Raw genomic sequence first — 26,431 nt, 5'->3', positions numbered from 1 at the left:
TTTTATTACCTGAATTTTGGACACTATCGACATGGACACTGAACCGTAGCACCAAGCCCACTCGCCATGCTTCGGGCACACTATTTTATTCTCCTGCCAGGCTCTAGTGGATAGTAAGGCATAAAATACCGCCTGTCTTCACATGTCGGCTCAATAAACAGTGAAAACCCCCATGTCGACCTTTTGACTGTCAACCTTGCCCATGTCAACCTAATGCTTGTGTCAACCTAATGACCTAGACCTAATGTCAACCTTTCTGCATGTCGAACTAATGGTGTCGACCCAATGCTTGTCGACCTCATGACCATATCCCATTCCACTGGCGTGTTAATTAGAACCTACAGTGTCATATCTGATGAAGTCCCTCCTCCATCTGCAGCTCACTCTGCACAGCTCTACTGATTGGTGTAGAAGAGTACAATACATGGGGTATGGGATGGCAGAGGCCATGATTAGCATACCAGCTAACGTTTATGGCATGCTGACCTGGTCAGTTTACACGCTAATCATCAGAACCTTATGCAGAAGTCATCTTTTTATTTATTATTTCTGCTATCAGGTATTGTCAGGCTCTAATTGTGATGTATTGAGTGTTAAAAAAGGAAGATGTATAGCTGAAAGATTGGAATGGTAAAGTTAATGCTTTGAAGTGAACACATAGACATTCATGCTAATGTGTAATCTGTATGTGAAAATGTATGTTGGAAAAACTATTTTGCCTTATCCATGACTTACTATTTGACTTCCGATCCATTATAGATGTCACACCTCCTCCTCCAGCTCCTTTTGATCACAGAATTGTCTCTGCCAAAAATGCCCAGATAAATAATTTTTATACGGTGGAAAAGACGCAGGTGCTTGGTGGGTAAGTTTTTAACCTGCTGTTTTCAATATATGTCTTACACTAAATGATCTCCTTAGTCTTTAAGAGCTAAAGGTATTGGCACTGCCAGGGGCATATTTATTCATAAATTAAAGAATGGGTACTTGGTTCCTAGAACGGCGCCACCGATTTTGATTGGGTCGGAAAAATCGCGTTGATCGCATCGCAACACAACCAAATCACATGCGATGTGATCGACCCGATTTTTACATAGGAATCAATGTAAAATGGTCCCTGAGACCAGATTTTGCATTGATTTTAATGTAAAATGCCCCAAAACACCCCATTTCCATAGAAACCCCCCCTCATGTTTGAAATGCCCCCATTGTTAACGCCACCCCGGTATTGATGCCAACCCGAAGTGTGGCGAGCGCAGCGAGCGCAGTGAGCCCGCGAAGGGAGGCGGTACGCGTCCTCCGACCTTTTCATACCCCTACTATCCACGTCGGCGTGGAGTTGAGAATAGAAAGTGTAGCGAGCGCAGCGAGCCACCGAGCCCGAAGCGTGGTGAGCGCAGCGAGCTCCGCGAGGGGACGCGGATACCTTCACAGGTATCCGCGTCCCCTCGCGGGCTTCACAGGTATCCACGTCCCCTCGCGGGGCTCGCTGCGCTCGCCACGCTACGGGCACGGTGGCTCGCTGCGCTCGCCACACTTTCTATTCTCAACTCCACGCCGACGTGGATAGTAGGGGTATGAAAAAGTCGGAGGACGCGTACCGCCGCCCCTCACGGGCTCGCTGCGCTCGCCACGCTTCGGGTTGTCGTCAATACCGGGGTGGCGTTAAGATTGGGGGGGCATTAACCATACTTTTTACACATATTCATTGTGAAATGGGCCATATTGGCCCATTTCACATTGTCACCTATGTAAAATCGGGTTGATTGCGTTGATCGCATCGTGGGCCATTATAATGGCCCGCGACCGATGCGATCAACCCGTTTTTGACTTTAAAATTATTTTAACATTGTTCCCTATGGGAAAATCGCGTTATTAGGGGCCACGATGGACGCGATCAACGCGATTTTCACTTTTACCGGCAATTGAGCTTGTAAATGTAAGAAAATCAGGTCCATCGTGTCCATCGCATGCCTTAAGTACCTTAACTTAAGGCATGCGATGAACCCCGACGGGCACCATGCTAGGAAACAAGTACCAAAGAATGTCAAGAGGGAGCTCCGGCTGCTGGCGGGAATAGAGATATTAGCATATTTGTGGGATATTGAATATTTCTGGCTACACCCTGAAAACTTTTGTTAATGATAAATTGTCCTGATTCAGACCTGTTCCCTAGGCTGCATGTAATCACAGCCTAGCGAACAGGTAAACACCGCCCCCCAGGTGCCCAAATCCAATTGCCAGAATGCAAGGGGATGTGTATGCGAACACATAAAACGCTGGGCATTCCCCTGCTTCCAACCCCGGCCTTGCCCCATCACCTCCTTGCGCGCAGTATGCAGCAACAGCAGGTGCTCCGCAGAGCTCTGTTGGAAGGGCAGTGGTCACACTTGGATGAACCACACAGATGCTGCTGTACATACAGGTGCCCCTTCAGGGCTTGCAGCCAGGAGGTAAGTATCTCCATTGTCTTTGGGAGTTATGCCCTTTGTATGAGGGGTTTAGTTGGCTGTTGAATTGTACTGTACATGGTCTTTTAAACGTATGTGAAAATGTTTTGCTTACATTCACAGCGGAAGGTTTGGTCAAGTGCATAGATGTGTAGAGAATGCATCGGGCCTTACCCTGGCAGCAAAAATCATCAAGGTCAGAGGACTCAAAGAAAAGGTAAGTAATATATTTACAATCTACCATTAATCTACTGTGTCATACAGATATATAGAAAACACACTCGTTTATAAGGAAGATGAATTGGCAGTAGGGGTGGCCATTAAAGATTAACAACAATCAACATTTTTTTTACCAATGGTCAATAGTTTTGCCATTGATAGTGGATATCTGAGGGTTATCTATAGAGAGGGCAGAAAGGTTTTTTTCCTCACCCCTACGTGACACATGAAATCCTGTCATGTTCCTTGATTAGCCTGCTACCTACTTTGTCCAGTTTCCTCCACAGGTCAGTTGTTTTCTGTTATTGATGAAAACGACCTTTGGTACCATTGGTTACGGTATAGATCATAGACAATGTCTAGGTCAACAGTCACTAGGTCTACCACTATTGGTCGACAGTGACTAGGTCGACACCTAAGAACGGGAGACATATCCTAGGTTGACATTGACAGAAGGTCCACACAAGCTTTGGGTCAACATGGACATGGTCAATATAAATAGGGTTGTCATGATTTTTCCACGTTTTTTGGTGTCTATGTTGACCTATATGGACATGGACATTCTATAAGTGTACCCCCTCACCTCGGGCACAGTGCCTCGCTGTGCTTGGCACACTATTATATTCTCACTCTATGCCCACTTGGAAAGTAAAGTATGAAATACCACCTTAAAAATAAAAGAAAAAAAGGTGAAAAGCACGTGTCGACCTTAGTCATGTCAACTATGCACATGTTGACCTTAAGTTTGTGTTGACCTTATGACAATGTCAACCATAGGGTATGTTAATCATTCTTAGGTGCCGACCTAGGGGTAGATTCAATGACTTTTGCTCGCTGTGACAGCGAGCAGGGCTAACTTCAACTGACCCCCTGCACAGGCTATTTCCACATCACTGGGTTTTTGCAGTGATGTGGAAACGGCGTGTGCAGCCGCTAAAACAGCGAAGCTGGGGGCTAAATGCAGCGGGGTCCCTGCAACCCTGGAACATTGAATAGGGTGAGAGGCCGACGCGGGGGTTAAACGGTAAGGGTCACTTGTTTTCAGTGATCCCCGCCATTTAACCCCCTCACTGGCCGCATTGAATAGGGCCTTAGTCACTGTCGACCATTAATTGTAAACCTACTGACTGTCGACCTTCACATTGTTGACCCAGGGACCACATACCGGTACCATCAATGGAAGACCTGTTGATAGTCATTGCTAACTGATAGTTTTTCAGTTACACCAAAGCTTTAACTAGAGTGGTGTGGTGCCCAGTGAAAGCCAATCAGTGCAGCACATTATGGGTGAGATGTAAAAGTATGAGAGATTCAGAAAGTGAGAGATTTGGGAAGAAATCTCCATTTTTTTTTTAAAGCAGCAATCATTCACACTGCAAACCCAGTTTGATTTTGCAGTGTAAATGATTCCCGCTTTAAAAAAACTGGAGATTTCTTCCAAAATCTCTCACTTTCTGAATATCTCATCCTATTAAATCTCACCCAAAATGTCTAGTTATATACTGTTATGTATTTAGTTACTTTTTAATGCATTTCTAATTTTGTAATTAGAAGTTAAAAACTGACCAATCACTTGTTTTATACAGCATCACTTCATTCTGCAACAATTTTTTTCATAATAACTTTATATTTTTTTTTAGGAGGAAGCAAAAAACGAGATACATGTTATGAACCAGCTCAATCATTCTAATCTTATCCAGCTATATGATGCATTTGAGTCCCGGAATGACATAATACTTGTTATGGAATAGTAGGTGCATTTATTTTTATCTTTGTCTCACTGTTCTATTTATATGTAGGTACACAAAATAGTAATAGAAAATTACAATAATATTTTTAATTATACAGATGGATCTGGCTTAAACTTTGCAGGGGCTGGCGATACTTTCAGCCGGCTCCTGCCGCGGTTGGGGGCGTGCACGAGACGCTCGCGCACCCCATGGCAACAGAGCTTTTCCCGGGTCCCCCGTGCCTGTCCCCCTCGCTGCCCCGACCCCCCTAACCATCTCCCTGAAGTGGAGACGGGCAGGATGCCGCTGCCCCGCCGACGGAGGATTGGGACGTGTGTGCGCGTGAGACGCACGCACATTGCAGTTCAGTGTAGCCCCTGTCAACCGGCGCTCGCCAGAGGGGAGGCTCTGGCGAGCCCCGGCCAAAGATGACAGGGACTACCTCTGTATATTATTATTATTATTATTATTATTAGTAGTAGTAGTAGTAGTAGTAGTAGTAGTAGTAGTAGTAGTAGTAATAGTATTATCATAAGTGTTTTTACTCTGGATTGGTGTGGATCATTACGGCGACAAACATAAGGTCGACAGTCAGAAGATCAAAAGGTCGACCACTATTGGTCGAGAGGCAAAAGGTCAACATGCATTAGGGCAACATGGTCAAAAGATCGACACAAGCAAAGTCGACATGGGATAAGGTAATTGTGTGACCATGTCTGTGATCGCATCGGTCAACATTGACATCGTATTAGTGTACCGCATCCCCTCGCAAGGCTCGGCACACTTTTATATTCCCCCTCTACGTCCACTGGGATAGTACAGTATGAACAATTGGTTTCAAAATAAAATCATTAAAAACTCATGTCGTGTTGACCTAATACATTTTTTGTTCCCCGTATTTTGGAAAACAGGATCTGGCCATGAACTTGGTGCTTGTTATACAAATACAGGGGGACCCCAGCTTTTTTTCTCCCTATATTTCTGCAACCAGGTCCGGCTCAATGATTATAATAATTAATTATTTATTTTTCGTGGGTTTCTTTACACTGAGAAGCCTGCACGGATCTGACTGATTTGTGCGATGCTGGAGGCTCATACATATTTGGCTGCCGTAAATTTTGATTGGCTCTGACATTGGAAAATACAAAGCCGGATAATAGAGCAGCTAAGTAAATTTGCCACTTCTCCATTTGTATTGACTGTACTCCATCATTTGTAAATTCCTCCCCCATGGCTGTTATTCAAGTGATATAACGTGCCCGATCTCCTGTCTAAAATGACAGGGGAATCTAGAGCAATATTTAAATGATTTATTTTTATGCACATATCACGCTGTTTATGAGCAGGTTTAGCAATGTATTCATGCATTTCAGCTCACCACCCCCGGCGATAGCGCGCTGAAATGCTGGTGAAAAACAATTACATACCGCCCCATGTGTCTCAATCGTGACTCTGAATGAATACAAGGGTGGGACTTAGGCCATGTACACACCTGCACAAGTGGCAATTGTGCCAATGGTCAGTGTGATTTGCCTTCGCCCTGGAATAAAGCTAATTTTACTACACAGTACTTGATGAGTGATGGAACAATCTCTTATTCATCACAACGGACCTTGGTGCAAACGATATCTTCACTTTGACCCATGCATCACTGCTTACCAGAAGATACAAAAATACAAATGGTAGATACCTAATTGATTGACATAATATTGATTAAAAATGTCAGTTTCTCTTATGGCAACACAACTCGTATACACATGTTTATAGTAGTTTGTGTAATTAATGGCTAGACAGACCCCTAATAATATACATTACATTGCATTTGTATATTTCTTTTTAGCCATGCTATACAATCATCTTATCACAGTGGTTCTCAAACTCGGTCCTCAGGACCCCACACAGTTCACATTTTCCAGGTCACTTGATTGGTGCACTCATTATTGACAGACACATTTTAAAAGATCCACAGGTGGAACTAATTATTTCACTTGTGATTCTGCCAAACATGCACTGTGTGGGGTCCTGAGGACCGACTTTGAGAATCTGCGTCTTATCACATTAGGTTGTTCATTCTACTTATGCTATTGAACTGGAATCTCATATTGAGTGTAATGTAAAGCTGTATTTAAATGAAAGTATGCAAAAGAAATAAATAGAAGAACTAATGACATACACTGGGCTATACATTTGAAGTGACACATTTATTTTCTCCTTTAACAGTGTAGATGGTGGAGAACTCTTTGACAGGATTATTGATGAGAACTGCAATCTCTCTGAAGTGGATGTAATATTATTTATAAAGCAAATCTGTGAAGGAATTCAGTTCATGCATCAAATGTACATTATACATCTAGATCTTAAGGTACTGTACAATCATTTTGATAACACGTGTAGACAGGGTGTCATTATGATGTCATTGGATCAAGTGGCTGAAGTACTGTATTGCTATTTTGTATGGCAATTTTACCTTTGGCTATAACTTTAATTGCGAGTTCAGGCTCAGCTTGCCTTTTGTGCCTATAGTCTACAATTGCTAAAGCGCTAGTGAAAACTGTTGCTTCTTGGGCTTTTTCATAATCCACCTACAGTGGATAGGTGCAGATGGGGACTTTTCTTGCAAAAGTAAACGGAGACCTTCCTTGATATCTGTTGCATTACTCTCAGAATAAATGGTCAAAGTGCTGAAAGTGTGCCCCGGCGATAAATCGCCGGGTGCGCACTCCCATTTTCAGCCCCATTGTAATCGCTGGTCGCAGGAGCTTGCTCCTGCGACCAGCTAATTACCTCTGCGGCACCGCCGGCAGAGGTTCCCTTTCATCAGCTACCATCTCTGGTCGCTGATGTAAAGGAGACACTGAGCAATATATTGCTCATCAATGTATTGCTAGCAATATATTGCTGAGCAATATATCTCCCCCGTGTGTACGGGGCTTGCAAGAGATTAATTAGTAGGCACCTAATCATCAGAGGTAATTAACATTACAGTGCACTTATGTTTTCCATTGCTGATCCCCGAGTAAGCGTGCAGGGTTGCCATGAGGGAACCCACCTCCAGATTCTGCTGGACTCACCCCATCTTCCCGACCAATTACCGCGATTTGTGGCTTTTCGGGAGGAGGGGGCAGGCTAAATGTGCAAATAGTACCATTTAGCCACCACTCTCCTCTTGGACATGCGAATTGGGGGATTTGCAGTGCTGGTGGCGGGGCTTGATGACATCTACATCAGGCCCTTCCCGCTGAAGTGCTGCTGACACGGAGACTTTAAAAGTAGGCAAGTATGCATTCATGTTAAATTGAAAGTTAGAATACCCTGTAGTACAAATCATAAAATTACATGACTCCATTTATTGTTAGAGGCCGCGTGAGCAGTTCCAGCGCTCACGCAACAGCCTCTAAACAGCGTGTCCCGGGTGTTGCCAGGCAACCAAGACGCCGCCACGTCAGCACGCTCAGACCTCCGACGGGCCTCACTGAGTGCCCAGGATCTTCTACACGGACACTTCCTCTTCTGCCGCAGCGGTTGCCTAGGCGACGGGTAACGCCAGGCCGCCATGCGGAGGAACAGGTGCAGCGCTCAGCTGCGCCTCCTTGATTACAGCAGCGGCAGCAGATCATTGGTCACAGGTCTTATTTAAACTTCCTGGGAAGGCTGGTCAGACGCCGGTTATAGTTCTGTGTCAGCGTGTCCAGAGTGTTCCCGGTTCCTGGAGTCTTGCTGTTGTCTTTGATCAGCCTGGTTCCCTGCCTATCCAGAAGTGTTATCCCCGTATTCCAGTGTTCCTATCCTGGTTATCCTGCCTGCCAGTACCTTGTTGTTCCCGCTTCCCTGCTGTTTCCTCCGTGCAGATAAGTTGGGGATTTACCCATCATTATATTACTGGCAGATCCTTGTTTCTTGCTTATAACACCTTATGTGTATTGTTACACCGGTATTGCTCATAACATCCTCTATGTATTATTACATTGGTATTGCTCATAACATCCTCTGTGTATTGTTACATTTGGTATTGTTTATTAGACCCCAGGGGCACATCAGGCTGTCTAGTCACTTGGGGGATCGGTGCCTCGCTACATTCCTGTCTGAGTTAGTCTGTTCTCTTGTTCCTGGTCAGTCTCCGCGGATAAGTTGTCATCACATAACTCCTGCCTGTAACGGAGTCTGGGCGGACCTAATTCGCCCTTACAGCCGGGACGGGTACAGGTGAAGCCTAGCTCTAGCACTTGTCCGTGGACACTTGGCCAGGAAAATAGAGTTAGGGGGCGGGGTCACTGATACCATCATAACATTTATATTATCACAGTATGTACTTAAGGGCCCATACACAGCCCATACACAGTATGCAATATTGTACACAATTGTTACGGTTTAGTTCAGTTCAGTACGATATTGTATAATGTGTACACATGATGTGTCATAAGATGCTCGCTCCTATGCATCTAATGAGACATTGTAGGATAGACCTGCATGCAGGCTTGATGGTAAGATATTGGGTGATGCTATGTACATATTATGATCTTATGATTTTATGTCACATTGTATAGTGTGTACATAAGATATCACATGTCCGGGAGAGCAAGGGAAACTGTATACAATATCTTATCATATCCCATCGTTCTAATGTGTACATAGCCTTAGTCATGCCATTAACAATGAGTGTCTTTTTTTTTCAGCCAGAGAACATCATGTGTGTAAGCAGAGCTGATTATCAGATCAAAATTATTGATTTTGGCTTGGCTAGAAGGTAAGTTTCTACGAATTGGTAAGCTGTTTTATGTTTAGTGGTAATATAAGGCTATTTAGTGAATAATAATTTGAGCGCGATATAGTGAATAATAATGTGGGCATTGTAGACCAGTTTCTATCTCTACATGAATGGGTTTTGGCATTAAGCCTAAAGCTTACAATGAAAGCCATGGATAAGGTGTGTAGCTACAGCAGGCCTCTGCATGGTAAGTTTTAGCACATAAAGGGTTTCAGCAAAGTTTAGTATACAGTACGGGGTATATTTACTAGTGTGGGTTTGTAGAAGTGAAGGTGTTGCCCATAGTAACCAATAAGATTGTACTTATTTATGTAGCACACGTTTAAAGATAATATCTAGAATGTGATTGGTTGCTAAAGGGCAATATGTCCACTTTTGTAACTTGCACTTTATTAAATATAACCCTAGGTACAGAAGGAGTGTATTCTAAATGTATTTTTAGCTGATGTGAACATTTTGTGTGTCCACAAGAATTATCTATGTCAACCAAAAAATGATATTCCCCTGAGTACCAGGGAAAATGTACCTTAATATCCAGCTCTGTTGTTTAGTTGACCATCAACTTGTCATAAAGCATATGAAGAAGAATCACTGCTGATATTGTACAATGAGGCCAGATTCAAGTGATGGCTAGCTTAGATGCAAGTGGATGGAAATCCCCATTATATTTTGTGGGCAAAAGGTTTCTATATATGAATTGACCTTTGCACATGACATAAGCGACTTTGTTTACCAACCTCTGTTTGACAAGCTGGTCATACACTAGTGTTATTTGGCCACTTTTCACCCGATTCCAATGGATCTGGCCGAGAATGTGTTTGACATTAAATCTGATGCAATGCGCATTGTATCGGAGTCAGAGATCGGGCCAGCTTGCACGTCCAGCCTCCTGGTGGCAGGGAATGGCATTGCATGCAATCTATTGCATGTAAAAGCAACACCTGCGATATATTGCATGCGATAAGGAAGGTCCTGGGATGCTCAAGTGGGGTTGTCCCTGACTCCCCACCTCAGAGAAATCACAATAATGTATGTGGGCCATAAGGCACATCTTACCGCATACTGTATATGCTTCATGTACTGTATATTCTCTTCTAATATAGAAAAGAATGTAAAAGACCTACGAACTGAGTTCTAAAATAATATTACAAGATGATAAACAAGAGTGAATATTTATCACAGATTACATGATTTGTTTGCTGATTTCCCCCTTAAAATTGCTATAACTTCAGCAGAGACAGAAAACATTTACAATAAAGCACACAAACTGTCATATTGTTTACAGTATGTGCTCAGATGTGATTTATGTGGAATAACCTCCTAGGCGTTTCTCCTGTAACATTACATGCCAGTTTATTCCACTCTGGTTATTTTTCATTGTAAATATGAGTGCTGTTTATGTTCTGTGTCAGTCTGACACTGTCAGACCTTATTCTCTCTGTGGAGTATGCTTGAAGTAATGGTGTAACACCGCACTGCCAAAATCTGAGCCTCTGTTGGAAGCTCTTATTCTTTGTCATTTCTTTGAAATTTCACTTTATCTTTTATTCATGTTCTAGGTATAAACCAAGGGAAAAATTGAAAGTGCACTTTGGAACTCCAGAGTTCCTTGCCCCTGAAGTTGTGAACTACGAATTTGTCTCCTTTCCCACAGACATGTGGAGTGTGGGAGTCATCGCTTACATGCTGTGAGTTGGCCAAAATCATATGTCTGTTTTGTGTGAAACATATTTTATCTATTTTCTTTCACATTTTTATTTGGTTTCCTGTCTATACACGCTTTTGCAGAAAACGGTTTTATAGTTACATTTGAAAGGGAAGACATGAGTGGCGTAGCTGAAATAGCAAGGCCAGCTGGAAGATAAATATATGTATCTCCCTCACACCAGGCTAGAGTGAGCAGGCAGCAGATTTCATTATCATCCATAAACAGTGATTGTGATTTCATTCATTGGCTGTTTTGGAATATTTTACACATTCTAGGGGTTATTCTGGTTGATTCGCAAGGTTGCGAATTCGCAGCATTGCGAGTCCCCCAGACACCACCCACCGAATGCCGGTACCCCGCCCACCCCCTCGCATGCCACATCCGTTCACACTGGCTGCGAACAGGGCCGGCATACATTGATATCTCTCAGGGCCCCCTCAAACACTATTACCCCCCCCCCCCGCCCTTTTGCCAGGACATAAACTGGGAGCGCATGCTCATTACTGGGTTGTGCTCTATCACATTGATGCACTCCCTCACCCCACAGTCTGCGCTTTAGCACACTGACGTACTCCCTCACCCTGCGCTCTATCAATTGAAATGCTCCCTCAAACGTGGTCTGCGCTTTTGCATACTGACGCACTCCCTCACCCTGCATTCTATTACATTGATGCTCTCTCTCACCCTGCAGCCTATGCTATATCAATTGACATGCTCCCTCACCCTGCAGCCTGCTCTCTATCACACTGATGCGCTCCCTCACCACGCAGCTCTTGCTCTCATACTTAAGCACTCCCTCATGCCCCAGCCTCTGCTCTTTTACACCGACATGCTCCTTAACCCTCCCCCCTCCTGCCGACTAATTCTGACTCTCCTTACTAGTGCCAACCCTGTTATGCTGTAACCTAACCCTTACCTCCCTCCGAACCCTAACCATAACCCACCCCACATATATGCACACACCAATTGCAGTACACTTACCTCAGAATCACCAGCAGGGTGCAGCCTTACTGGCTGGGTGTCCCTGCCTGGAAGTTCCTGGCAGTGGTGTAGCTAGGTGCCACGGTGCCCGGAGCAGGGGCATGTTCCCACCCCCCCAATTTGTAGTAGATGGGGCTCTTGTGCGGCGAAAAGACCCATTGCACATTTAAGCGAACTTTGTAATACCCATTTCACATAAAGCCTCATGCCATAATGCCAATTACACATAAGGCCACACATAGTCCCCATTGTTGCCATGGGGGACGAAATAGCTTGTTGCCCAAGGGGGACTAAATAGCTTGTTGCCAAGGGGGACTAAATAGCTTGTTGCCAAAGGGGTCTGCAGCCTGCCCGCTCCCCGCTGTGCCAAGCCCTGTCCACCGCTATTTTCAATTAAGTCTCCCGCTGGACCACTAGCCAATAGGCTATCGCGGTCCTGCAGCCACCAATGCTGTTTCTGATTGGTTGCTGGACCGCGAGTGCCTATTGGCTAGCGGTCCAGCGGGAGTCTTAATTGAAAATAGAGGTGGACAGGGCAGCTCCGCAGCTTAGCTGGACAGAGCAAGGAGCAGGCTGGGGAATGGACGAACATGGCGGCGGAGCCGGCGGCACAGTTTGTGGTGCATGGCTCTGGTGCCCTGTAATCTTTCGGCTCCCGAAGCTCGTGCTCCACCGGCTCCACCCTCCCTATACCCCTGAGTAGGATGCATTGATTTACAGAGGCCCAAGTTACAAAGCGGGATCCACTCAGATCCTGCACCCCCCTTCAGTAGTGTACAAGCCTGCACTGCATTCCTGCATGTACACAGAGCCAGATTCAGGTCTAAATGGGCCTGGGACTGAAAATTATCAAGGGCCTATAATGCGCAATAATAAGGGTTGTGGCCAACACCTAATAATGTGGAGGGCGTGGCTAGTGTTCTGGTTGGGTGGTCTGCTCATGGGTGTGTCTCTATTTGTGTAACTACTTTCAACTAATTACATATGCCTGGAAAAGGCAGGGGGCTGGCATAGGAAAAATGCAGGGAGATATATTGGCGGGTGCCCTCCAAAGGTGCACCCACAGGATGCTGATGTCCTAAGATCGTAAGATACTTGCGGGGTGAGGCGGCACTCCAGTCATAAAAAAAAAAAATACTGAAAGCCAAAACTTGGTAGACAACATTTCAGCACCTTTTATGTGGTCACCTAAGTTTACCACACTATATACCGGGATGCGGTCAATATGTCGGTGGTCGGAATCCCGATGGTCGAAATACTGATGCTGGAATCCCGGCCGGCACTTTGTCCCTCTTTGGGTGTCCACGACACCCATAGAGGGAGAATAAAATAGTGTGCCGAGCGTAGCGATGCACCGGGCTCGCTGCGTGGCCAGCACAGTGTGCCTACAAGGGGGAGCGATCCAAAGCCCCCCTTTGTCGGCATTGCTGCGGTCAGGATTCCGGCGTCGGTATTTCGACCTCCGGGATTCCGGCCACTGGCATATCATACCGGACCTCATATACTCCTTATACAAATCATGCAACAAAATAGTAACCCCTTTATACTGTACTTGCCTCTTACACATTATGCCACATGGAATGAGCAAAAATTCACACCAACTGAGCCGAAATTCACACTATGGCACACGGATAGAGTCAAAATTCACGTTATGCCACACACATTAAGGCAAAATTTCCATTTTGCCACATGGATTGAGCAAAAATACACACTATAACAAACAGATTGAGCAATAATGCACAATATGCTTCATAAACAGGGGCATTGCGCGCCAAAGGCGCACATTCAAAATTTACACCATAATGCCCATTGCATGTTAAGCCACACAGCATAATGTCCATTACGTATTAAGCCAAACACCATAATGCCTATTAAAAATTATGCTACATAAGTGCTGCTTACCTATATGCTCATTGCCAGGGCTTCCATGCTCATTGCCATGTGGGATTGCATGCTCATTGCCAAGGGGGGAATACTTGCTTGCGGTAACTGGGGGACAGCCGCCGCCGGGCAGAAATGACAGCCATTGACAGCCGGACAGAGAGCAGGGGGCTGCATGGCTGTTTTCAGAGCAATGCAGGCCCCGGCTATTTGAAATAATACCCCTTTCACACTAGAAAATGCAGGGATTTACCCTGGCTGGCCCCTATTATACCAGCCTAGTTCCTGCATTTTCTGGTGTGATGAGAGAAAACTACCCCCCGCCCCCCCCCTTTAAACAACCAGCTATATCTTTGGAGCCAACTGACCCATTTACATGTGGGCTTTAAATGATTTTCAAATTATTTTGGTCCTGCGAAACTGGGCCATTTGGTTCCAGAGAAATCTGTCCTCAAACAACATGAACAGCCATAAAATTACATTTCAGAAACGAAAAAAATCGTTTTACCCGCAATATCTCTGGAGCCAATGAACCCATATGGACCAACCTGGTACTAGATTGAAGGTCCAGCAATTTGGGTTATACTGAGATCAACCTAGAGCTTCTGTGATGCCGTTGGAACCAGGTGGGGGTCGGAATTAACGGGTCTCATGTTATCCTATGGGGAAAATGTTCCAGCTTTGCCTGGCGGTATCTCCAGTTCCCGGGAGGCTAGCAAAGTGGGGCTGGGCTTGTTGGAAAGCCCTGACCCTCAGCTACAAAATGGGCCTATTTGGAGAGTGGGCCTGGAGCTGTAGCTCCATCAGGCCCATTGTTAATCCGGCCCTGCATGTACAATAACACTCAGGTCAAATCAGAGCGCTGACACAACACAATATCCCTGCTAGTGTATTATCCACATCTTCAACTAAATTATTGCAGGAAAAATCAGGGCTGGATAATGAATATGACCCTTAGTTTCAATACTGGAACTAATATCCTTTAGTTGCCAATCATATCAGAGTGGTTCACAATTGTGTATCTATTTTCATGTTATTCTGATCAACCTGTGCCAGGACTGTAAAAAATAAAGCAGTACAAAATAAATTTGCTGAACCTCCTTTGAAAAGCAGTAAGTTACTTCTATTAAAGCTTGGTCCATACATTTAGGGAATGGTTGATCTTTAAAATATAGCAAACTGGGAAGCATTATTTTTTACACCTTACAATGATAATCTCCAAAGGTTTCTCTTATTTTATAGTCTATTAGCAAAGTAAGTGAATTATTTGTAGGAGTACAGGTATGAAAGCTGCATACTTAGCATGGTCTCCTTTTCAAAATCTCTCTGGATGGAAATTTTTGCAATATGGAATATTGATCGGCCCTGAATGCAGCACTTTAGGATTTTTACCTTTGTCTGTTTGCAATAATAAAAACCTGTAGCAGGGGCGTAACTAGAGCTTAATGGGCCCCATAGCAAAATACTTGCTATGGGCCCCCCACCCGGGAGAGAGAGGAGAGACAGCAACAGTGTGAGAGAGAGAGAGAAGGAAGGAAGGGCAGTGACAGTGAGAGAGAAAGAGGGACAGTAACGAGGAGAGGGAGAAGGAGAGAAAGTGACAAGGAGAGAGAGGAGAGACAGGAATGGGGAGCGAGAGCGACAGTGAGAGAATGGAGGCACAGTGACAAGGAGAGGTAGCGATGGAGAGAGAGACGGAAGAGAGTGACGGTGAGAGAGAGGAGGGACAGTGACTGTGAGATAGAGAGGTACAGTGACGGCGAGAGGGACAGTGAGAGTGTGACAGAGGAGAGACAGTGATGGTGAGACCGAAAGTGACAGTGAGAGAAGGAGAGACAGTGATGGTGAGGAGAATCAGTGACTAGGAGATACGAAGAGAGAGCGACAGGGAGAGAGAGATATATAAAATACATCATTTAAAAATAATGTAATAATTATCATTTGAATATATTATACATATTTTTAAGTTCTTATGCCACATAGACCCCTCTAGCCCCCCTGCCTAGCCTGACACTGCAGGGATGAAAAAGGGGCAGATGTACACTTTACATTTAGGAGGGTGGGGGGGATTAGGTGAAAATCAACACGGACTCCTCCCACAGCCGACTACTGGGCAGGACACTGGGCTACTGGTCTGGTTGTGGCATGGGCTAAGGAAGCAACTTACCAGAAGAGAGACGTCCTCTTCCTCCTGTGTAGCCGAAGCATGTCCATGGTGGGGAACACTTTGCTTCCTCTGCAGCACCCCGGGGGGACTGGGACCGTTGATTCACACACTCAGGCAGGTGACTCACAAGCGGGTGCGCGGAAGTCTCACAGCAGTTCAATATATTCAGCAGTCCAGCGTGGACGTTGCTAGGCAACTGATAACAATGGCAGGCCCGCGGAGTAATACTCTGTCTCTAGCTGCTGCGCCTGTGATTACTCCCTGCGCAGGGTGTCATAAAATGTGTGGGCGGGGTTTAGATCGCAGATTCACGGGGCCTCTAATGCTGAGTCCCGTCAATGGCTGCTGCTGCTTCCCGACATTGCCGCCTCTCCGCCATCGCTGTGCCCGTCAATGGCTGCTGCTGCTTCCCGACATTGCCGCCTCTCAGCAATGTGCCCCCCCTCTTCCGCCATCGCTGTGCGTGCTGCATGTGCCCTCCTTCACCATCGCTCTGCGTGCTGCATGTGCCCCCCCCCCAGACTCCGATGGCTCTGCACTTCCAAGCAAAGGGTCTGCTAAGTGCTGAGTATAGCACTCAGGCACTGGTCCGTACTCAGCCTGGCTGACTGGGAGGGCGCACAGCCGGACTGCAGGAGTCGGGAGGTGTGTGTTTAAAGTTGTTTGCCCCTCCCCCCTTCATCAGTGCTCACCTGCGATGCCCGACGATTGTTCTCCTGCGCTGCCTCTCACACTCCGCTGCTGGGTCAAACACATCACTGTAGAGTGTCCCCCTTTGCCGGCATCTCCTTACTCCGCTGAGAGCTCTCCATGTGGGGCACAGCAGTGCTGTGACTGCTGTCATCTCCCTGCACTGTGGCGCCACCACCATAGAGGGCTCCTGGAGCTTGAGCTCCACCGGCACCACCCTCGCTACGCCTCTGGTTCCTGGAACTGCAGCAGCCTCTCTTCCTGGTTCCTGTTCAGGCAGCAGCAGCAAGTGCAACTGTGTGAGTGCCCTGTAGCCCCGCCCCCATTGAGTCCTGTGTAGCTCCGCCTCATTTAAATCCCATGTAGCCACGCCCCAATTAAGCTCTGTTTAGCTCTGTCCACGTCCCTCAGGCTCCAAGTGGGGGGGGGGCAACTGCCGAGCCACACGCCCGGGCAGTATGTGTGGCTAGCTGAGCTGATTGAGCTGATGCCTGCAGGACTGCAGCAGGCTGAAAGACGCTGGGGGGATGTAAGCTGTTGGACGGCTGGGGGGGGGATAGCTCTGGGGCCCTTCAAATGGTCAGGCCCGGATCAGCTTTCCCCTTTGACCCCCCTCTGTTGCTTGGCCTGGCTGTGAATGGATGTTTAACATAAACATCCATTCGCAGGCTATGGGGAAACACCCACATCATTCGATGGTCGCCATCCATCGAATGATGTGGTGACTGAACACATATCTAAAGTGACTTTCAGGTCAACTGAGATATGCGTGCGCATTTGCCAGAAAGCAGGCGGGTAGCTGACATCCGGTGATGGGCCGGTACCAACGTCACAGGCCGATTACCATGGGCGTGACTGTGCACCCCACCCCCCCTCGGCCGCAGTCTTGGGGAACACTGTAGCACAGGTGCAAATATACCCACCCACACGCCGGAGTGCATGTGCACCACAGCAAATGACTCACAGGCTTGGCAAGTCCAGTCATGATGAGTGTGGCTACACCTATAGGAGCTCATTGGCTGGTACATTATCTCTGTCCATTTTATCCCTCTTCGAACCTTAGTACATCTACCCAGTATACAGTATGAAATGCAAAAGTGATAATGCTTTTCGCCAACAAGTGGTGATACTCAAAATACATTCCCACTGTGATTAATAATCTTTTAGGTCTAATTCAGAGATATACACAAATGCATTTGCTGCTACAACTTTGTACGCAATGGCTGTGAAAATACGCAAATGTTAATGCTGTCTAGATTAAGCAGAAATGCGAATACAGTATATGTGGTCTCATTGAAAAGAATGGGTTATAGTTCTTATTTATCCATCCACATGCTTTCAGCAGTATTGGGAGCGAGGCCTAAGATAGTGTCATATTTCCACATAAGGCCACACGGTCTTTGTTTTAAGGGATGATTCTTTACTACAGTACTTTATATAGTTGTATATACATGACATTTTCTTTCTATGACACAGTTTTATAACATTATGATTCACATTTTTTTCCCATTAGATTGAGTGGGCTCTCACCATTTCTAGGTGAAGATGACAATGAAACTCTAAACAACATCGTTGTAGCTCTGTTTGATTTTGAAGGGGATGAATTTCTAAATATTTCAGATTCAGCTAAAGATTTCATCACTAAGTTGCTTATAAAGGAAAAATGGTAAGCCATGTGTACTAAACCAATTATGATAAAACAATTGAAAAAATGCATGTTTTGCACTATGTTTACTAGTGAATACATTTTTGAAGCTTGTAAAATAGGATTCTCTTTTGAAATAATTAATTTGTGTAGGTGGTCAGGATGCTGGCTGTCAGAGACCAACAGAAATCTCCCCAAGATCAGAATCCCAACAGGAGTAGCATAGCAATAGCCACTGAAGACCCTGCAGTGGCTTGGAGGCACTGGGTGGCTTGTGGGTATGGGTGTTGGGGTTCTGTGAGAGCTAAGCAATGTCACTGACAGAACCTGCAGCTGCCTGTCTGCAGTTTGTCACCTACCTTTAGTTAAACCGTCCCTCCCAAAATGGGCACCGCCTCAGTTAGACAGTTATTAAAGATCCTAGATGAGGTGGTGGTCACTTTGGGTAAGGCATTTTTGATTGGGACATGCGTGATAGACTGGTGGCAGAAGCAGGATGTGGGAAACCCCTGACAATCGGTAGGACCTGAGACCCACGGTGATGGATAGACTGACAGGGGGGGGGGGTCCCATGAAAACTAGCATAGAAACAAATGGGTTGGGCACATGTTTTGGTTGGGTAAGTATGTTACCCTCTCCCCCTACCCCCCTAGTCCTCCCTACCTGCTGCCCAAACCTAACCACACTGCAAAGCCTAACTCTAACCTTTCTCATTAGTGCCTATTCCTTATCCATCCTTAATACAGTCTAACCATAAACCTACCCCTCCCCCCCTTTTTGAGTGCCCACCCCATCCACCAGTGCTTATACCGCACCCCCTAGGCCTAACACTAAGAAACAACCAGCAAACTTATGAACGGGATGCCTCTGTTGGGATGCCGACTGTCAGGATTCTGGCATCCGTATTCCTAGTGATGTTGGGATTGTATTTTAGCTGCCAGTTGGGATTCCACCACTAGGATTTAGACTGCCAGCATCCCGAACTGCGATACTGCAAGTCCTCACTTGTAGCTTCACCTGGGAGATACTTAAATTTCAGCATGTTTTTTTCAGACTCCCAGGAGAATAGACCAACCTATTGTATGCTGCCCCAGCTGGATGTTTGTTCCTCCTAGAGATAGTCATAGATGAATGAAGGGCCCATGTGATAAGAGGCTTATCCTAAAACCTAGGGTGTGGTCACACTGGTCTAAAATAAGATTGACTGGACGTTACTATATTGTACCCCTTGCACAGCAGAGCCATACCCCTACTGGGCCCATGCCAATGTAATTAGTAGCCCCCCTCCTATTTGATTTTATGCACCAATGGGTGGGGGTGGGGGTGGGGGGGTAAAGTGTGAAGGGTATAGGTAAAATGACCTTACACAATAATTAGAAGTTGAATAGTTGATGGCAAGGGTGGTACTGTATGTCCCCTATTAAAATAATGTACTTGTCTTTGACAGTTCCAATTTTGATATGCATTTTACATTTGTAGCTGCTTACCCTACACATAAATATATACTGTACATTTATCTATTTTCTTCTGATATTCAAAATGTATTTGTTTTCACCCCATGTACTCTAACTGTTTTTTGCTCTACAGCTGGAGAATGAGTGCAACCGAAGCTTTAAAACATCCATGGTTAGCAGACTCCAAATTGCACTATACAATCAGCCAGCATATATCTAAAGTGGTATGTTCTGATCTGAGTCATAAAATAGTAGATTGTTGATTTTCTTAGTTTCTGACTGAAAATCATGAAAATCACATATATTTCTTAAATAACTCCTTTGCAGTAGAATACTGTATGATACAAATGTTGGAATAAACATACTCGAAAGTTGAAAATTCAAAGAAACAGACATTTGTAATACTTAGCAATTCGACAGTGATCATTTTGACGCTCATCATGTCTACATGGTTGATATGTTGACTTTGACAGCCTGTAGACGAGTCATCCCTAGTGGTCTAGTGGTGTATTACCTTCTCCTGCCTGCAGCAGCATGTGCAACACAGTAGGTGACCAAAAGCAAATGCTTTCCTCAGAGTTACGCCTAGGAGCCTCCCTGACCTTGATATTGGTCCCTATGTGCACATTAAAGGTTTCTTTGTTTTCAGATACACTTCATCCAACACAGGGGGTCCTATATAGTACACTGATCTTAGGGATAGCCCTATTTTCACATAAAGGTATCTGTAAACTTCAGAAAACATTCTCCCACAAAAGACAAGGCTCACAAATCCAAGGTTCAAGTAAAGGTTTCTTTAGTACCAGTCTCCCATCAACATAGAGAAGACAATACTCCTAGGATTCACCGGAATGAGTTAGCACACAAGTCGCATAAATGATCTACCTCTTATGTGACACAGTATCAAAAGCCTAAGCAAAATCCAGGAAGACCACATATATTGCATTTCCATTATTTAGGTTCTTTCTGACTTCCTCATAATGCTTATTAGGTATGTTTGGCACAAGTGATTTTTTTTTACAAACCCATGTTGGTTACCAAATTCCCTCAAATAATTTCCCCACTATTGATGTAAAGCTTACAGGTCTAAATTAGCTGTATAATCCTTTTTCCTTTTTTGAATATTGGTATTACTTCTTATATTTCCAGTAATTTGGCATCGTTCCAGATTAAAATGCTCATAATGTCACCCATCTGCATTAAATATTATCTCTCTATTTATTAATAATAATAATAATATTAGTGTGTGTGTGTATGTGTGTGTGTGTATGTGTGTGCGTGCAACATTCACAGTTATATCCTTTGTACATGTTCACAAATAGGTTATAAAACAAACGTTTAATTTTTTATATATATGTTTTAGGGAAAGATGCAAAGCCGTTCTTTTCCGGAGGCAACTGTGGATCAGTGACATGTTCCAGACTAGTTATAGTCAGGTTTGTTATAATTAAGTGATTAGAGAAAATACACATATTACACATCAATTTGTTTATAGGGCCTGATTCGCATTTGTATGCAAACCCAATAGTTTATGTGCAAATCTTATATTTTGGGGTCCTGCGGGATTGACATGCTGAGGAATTTGGAGGCAGAGCAGGGGCAGCGACTGGGACCATTGTACTAAACAGGGGCCCATTTTGTAGGCATGCTGATCTCAGAATCCGCATTGTCAGATGCAGACTTCCTGCACTGGCCGAGAGGTGTTACTGATGGTAATCCGATGTTGCATCCTCAGCGTAGATGCTAATCGTAGATGCTGGCAGGAGATGTCTATTTCCTATAGAATGAGTGATGGAGTCATGAGGCTGTCAATTGCATTGACATGATCCTTCCACTTGCCCCCTAGACTACCAGTCTTTTGATTTGTACACTTTCTGTGGAAGTGAGTCTCTAGCAGCGTGCCACTGAACATCATGAGAAATCCATATACGTACTGGTCATTAAATGTCTTTCTCCAACCATTCAGAGGCCACTTTTAAGACCATTGCTTTGATTTAATTTCCTACCTTTAGAAATAATTCTGTCTGATGGAACTTTGTTTGAAATTAAAGTGTTTTAAGATGTCTTCTAATGGTTAAACAATCAGGATGTGTTATTTATTTGAATATGTTTTGATTTAATAGTCCTAGTATTAGATGTAATTACCTATTCAATGGACACAATGTCATTAACGTTTGTATTTATGATATAAACTAGTCACTTTATTTGGAAAAAGTGGGGCGCTTGCTTCTAGCTAGCATTCCAAACAAGTAATAATAAGGGTTTGAGAGTAGTGTAGCCTAAAGTAATAAAAACAAAAGAATGAACTGTTGAACTAACAAGTATTGTATTTTGTTTTTCAGAAACACTGCTGTGTGGCTTCTGCTGTGAGACATTTGAGCAGACTGGTGCTGTGACCTTCTATGAGATGACTTGGGCAATTACCAGCTGGACTAGAGCCATTTCAACTACAGGGCTTGGCTAACTTCGCTCTTTCTACTTTCACATGTTACACTGCTGTATCTCTGTCCCAAATCCCTGATTCTTTCTTGCTAACTATTTCCAAGGGGTTGACATGATTGAGTATCCTTATCTGTAGTGGCAGAGCAGGAATATGCTCGTATTGCCAGTTGACATGCATTGCCTTCTGCTCATTATATAATTCTGAAAATCTCCTAACATTCACACTTGTACCACATGTCCAAAACATGGCTTTCTCCTGTACTAGGCTCTACTTAAACAGATTTGAACTACTGTACATACATGGGTTGACATTGGATCCATATCTTGCCCTGGGATACCCTTTTAGCCTGGAGCGCTGTCAGTGTTTCCATGTCTGGGTGGCCTATTGTCCATAAAATGCGTAGTTTGCAAGTAACTAATGAAAGGACGAATCACAGCCATATGCAGTAAGTCATGTTTAGTACAGATTCCTAGTAGTAGCCATTGTGCTGAGGCTACCTAGTTTCTCAGCACTTGGTGACACGTTTGACTGGACCAACATGATATTTAAAATATAAAGGCTTTGATTTTGTTAGACATATTCAGGCCAAGCAAATTGCCCATTTAGATTGGGATATTTAGAGGAATTAACTTGACATTAAATCAAACTGCTGTTTATAACTTTGCTTTGCTTTAGCCAATAGTACATCTAGTTGGTCCATCAAACCGTGTCCAAAAGGAGTTCAGTGTGTAAATACATGCAGCCGGGGTAGGTTCATGTTTACAGTAAGTGTTCAGGTCCGCAGCTGCCATGAGTTTCAGGTGTGCCGAGTGTTTGGTAGTGTTCTATTATACACAGGCATTTGGTTATGGTTGTGATTACTGAAGGGATTATTTTAGTAAGAGTATGATGTGGCTAAAAATGACTTATCTGTGAAAATATGTCAATCGTTTGACAAGTTAGCCTTTAATAAAGGCTTTTTAAGATTACATTTGGGGAACTTGATACTTAAAATGTCCTTCAAACTCTGAAACTTCTGATAGAGTGACCTTTATGCTGCACAAAAACCCCAAACATGACACATTGCTGAATGTGATCCTTAGGGCAATACCACGGAGGGCTCCAATACCTGGTCATTTTGTAACTTAAGCAATGTACTGTAGCATTCGATTGCCACTCATTACTCTGTGTAGTCTCCATTTCTCTGACATACGATTTTCAGAAAATAAGGGCAAGGTAAAGATTACAAGTAATTAAATGCTAGTTTACAAGCCCTGTATAAAATAATCCTTCAAGCGGAATTAAACCCAACCTGTTGTAGTAAACAGTGACACATGCTCTGTACACTGTCTACTTGAAAAACAACTCAGAATCTATTGGATAAGGCTGACATAATGTATGTATGCTTGCCCGGATCTTCATAGCCTTTTTGTATCCTTTACCCATTCACATGTGACAATTTAAGATAACCGCTTCATGCTATGATTACAGATATTTACATAAATGTGTCATATTTTATGTTTTTTATATAATGCTATAAGCCACCAAAATGGTAGTATTTTTCAGTGGGTCCCTATATTATCTAAAGTGGGGACTGCCTTGCCATTAAGGGTGGGTCCATATTTAACGTAACTAAAACCAATACTTTAATAATTATTCATGTAGGCATATATTTTTATTAGCCTTCCCAAGGAACCATTGTCAGCAGAGGGCCCAATGAACTAACCTACACTGAGCAACATCACATGTTAAGTCCTTACATATATTATTTACTTTTTTCTTAAATGGTTAATACATGTATAGGTATGATATATGTAGGTATGATTGGAAATTGAGTGAAATGTACATTGTGATGCTAGTTGCAGTATAATAAATATCCCTTATATTCACCAGTAGAAAATGTTTACAATATGTTTGGTACTGTATGTCTGTGTTTTTGAACAATCATTAAAAATGCTTAGGGAAGAGAATGCAGCAATCTGCTGTCAGTGTGCATTACTGTTCCTTGCTTTTCAGTGATATTATATGCATAATTCATTTTGGAATCATTTATCTACTAACGTATATATTTTTTTACCCTGTTACCCACGATCACTGATCATGAGTAATAGGTTTGCCAAGAGCTATCTAATTAGCCCTGATTAGCCAGCCATTTCTGAAAACACATTATTTTCATGAACTTGTGTGTTTTCCTGAGAACTTTTTAAAAAACATTGGTAAAACATTGGCAACAATTGTGAAGAACTAATGTTTTTCACATCCGGGACAAGTTTATCTTGACAAGTGATAAAATGGAACGTACCAGGCAATCAGCTCCCAACTACCATGTTGCAGTTTAAAAAATTACAGTTTAGAGCAGATTGGTTGATGTTTTATCATTTTCCATTTTATCACTTTGCAAGGCTTAGTACATCTCGCCCGCAATGTTTTATCAGAAATAATATAGGGCGGGATTCCGACATTCGCATTTCTAATGATCGCATATTCTCTAAAATATGCGGTCATTAACGCAAGGGACAGCTCTTGCGGTAAAAGCTGTCCCTTGCGATGCGGCGCCGTTGCTGGACTTCCAGATCTATGACCCGGGAGTCCGTCTGCGCATGCGCAGACCGACGCGCCGGCCGCGGGGCATGCTGGGAGGGATCCGTGACGGATCCCTCACAGAGCGCTGCGGTAAGAAGCCCATAGGCTTCTGCAGGGGATCGCCAGCTTTTTCTGGCGATTCCCTCCTCAGCGCTGACACTGCGAAGGGGGGTTAGAGAATACAGAAATGCGGTAAAAACCCCGATAACGGGGTTTTTACCGCATTTCTGTGATAGAGAATCTCGCCCATAGTGTTAATCTGCTTCCAACACTTATTTGTCGTCATATTAGCTTTTAATGAACGGACTTATACACTCAAGGACCAGAGGTGGATTTTCCACAATGCAACCTAGGTGCCTGCCTAGGGCTCATCAAGTCCCAAAATGTATCCTGGCCATCCAAAACGTTCTCAGAGGAGCATAGCATGACTACAGTGTTTGATGTTCTGTGACAGAATGAAAAATGTTTGTAAAGCAAAGCGGGCAGTTTATTTTAAATGCGCCACAGGTATTAAGCCTACTACCAAAAGACCTGGAGATTAATTTTTATTTGTGCGCAATAGCGATGTTCACAACGCCAAGCATTGATTGTGCTATGGATTGTTGTAGGAGAGTCCCAAACTGGTATTTTGTCTAGGACCCCATGAGATCTAAATCCGTTGGTGTGAAGGATAGTCAGCGAAAGGAACCCTAAATATGGTTCATACAATGTATAGTCATTCGAATAACCTAATTGATATCCTATAGTGACACTATATAAATAAAATGCACTTTAGTAGTATTTGCTTGTCTAATATGGGCACTCTTGATTGGTCTTGAATTTGGAGGATAATGAATGAGGATTGTGTCCCATGGATGGTGTTTAATTTACTATTAAAATGTAAGTGTTAAATGCTATGTGGTATACAGCTGATGTACAAATTAAACTGTAATAATCAACAGGATCTAATGTAATCCAGTCAATGTATGCCATATTATAAACAGGTATAGACAATATTTTAGGTTTTATTTTCTGGTAGGTCTACAGATGTCTTCGTTTGTTTGCCGATAATAAGGCCAGACCCATGCATAAATATTGCCTACATAGATGAGATTATATTGGAGTTTATTCTCTAGTGTGTTCCGTGTGTAGTATACCAAAAGAACCTACAGTATACCAGTATACCATGTCAATTATTTGGTGGGCAATAAATATGTCCCCATATCCACCACACAAAATGGGAGTCTGTTCATTAAAGTAAAGCTAAAACTAACTGGTCACTGGAACCCAGTTGCTGGAATTTCATTTGGAGAGTCCATATTTAATATATTTTATATATTAATAGTATTAGTTACTAAAGCATTGCAGACGGGTTGGGATCGTTTGGTCGAATGCATTATGGTCGAATGTCATTACATCGAATCCATTAGGTCGAATTGCTAAAAGGTCGACATGATTCTAGGTCGACATGGGAAAAGGTCGAAATGATTCTAGGTCGAAAGGTCATTAGTTCGACAGGTCATTAGGTCGACAAGGTCATTAGTTCGACATTGTCTAGGTCGACATTCACAAAGTCGACATGGGGTTTTTCACTGTTTTTTTACCTGAATGTCAACACAGTCGACATGGACACAGTTTAAAGTGCACTGCATACCCTCGCATCGCTCGCTGCGCTCGCAATGCGTCGGGCACGGTGCCTCGCTACGCTCGGCACACTATTTTATTCTCCCACCACGCCCTAGTGGATGGTAGGGCAT

General features: G+C 43.9%; 1 protein-coding gene across 1 annotated transcript in view; it reads left to right on the top strand.

The window, feature by feature from the left end:
• Positions 1-26,135, top strand: part of MYLK4 (myosin light chain kinase family member 4) — a 72,504-nt gene extending 46,369 nt beyond the window's left edge. The window contains exons 5-14 of the mRNA XM_083145162.1: positions 760-865; positions 2,574-2,667; positions 4,310-4,419; positions 6,620-6,761; positions 9,073-9,143; positions 10,724-10,852; positions 18,105-18,257; positions 19,824-19,914; positions 21,054-21,126; positions 22,033-26,135. Of these exons, the coding sequence (XP_083001288.1) occupies positions 760-865; positions 2,574-2,667; positions 4,310-4,419; positions 6,620-6,761; positions 9,073-9,143; positions 10,724-10,852; positions 18,105-18,257; positions 19,824-19,914; positions 21,054-21,101 (944 nt within the window). The 3' untranslated portion in view covers positions 21,102-21,126; positions 22,033-26,135. The remainder of the gene's footprint in view (positions 1-759; positions 866-2,573; positions 2,668-4,309; positions 4,420-6,619; positions 6,762-9,072; positions 9,144-10,723; positions 10,853-18,104; positions 18,258-19,823; positions 19,915-21,053; positions 21,127-22,032) is intronic.
• Positions 26,136-26,431: the final 296 nt, after the last annotated feature.

Source organism: Crinia signifera, chromosome 5, assembly GCF_055691185.1.
Source record: "Crinia signifera chromosome 5, ASM5569118v1, whole genome shotgun sequence".
NCBI lineage: Eukaryota > Metazoa > Chordata > Amphibia > Anura > Myobatrachidae > Crinia > Crinia signifera.
The sequence above is the reverse complement of the archived record's forward strand: the minus strand, read 5'-3'. Positions and strand labels throughout refer to the sequence as shown.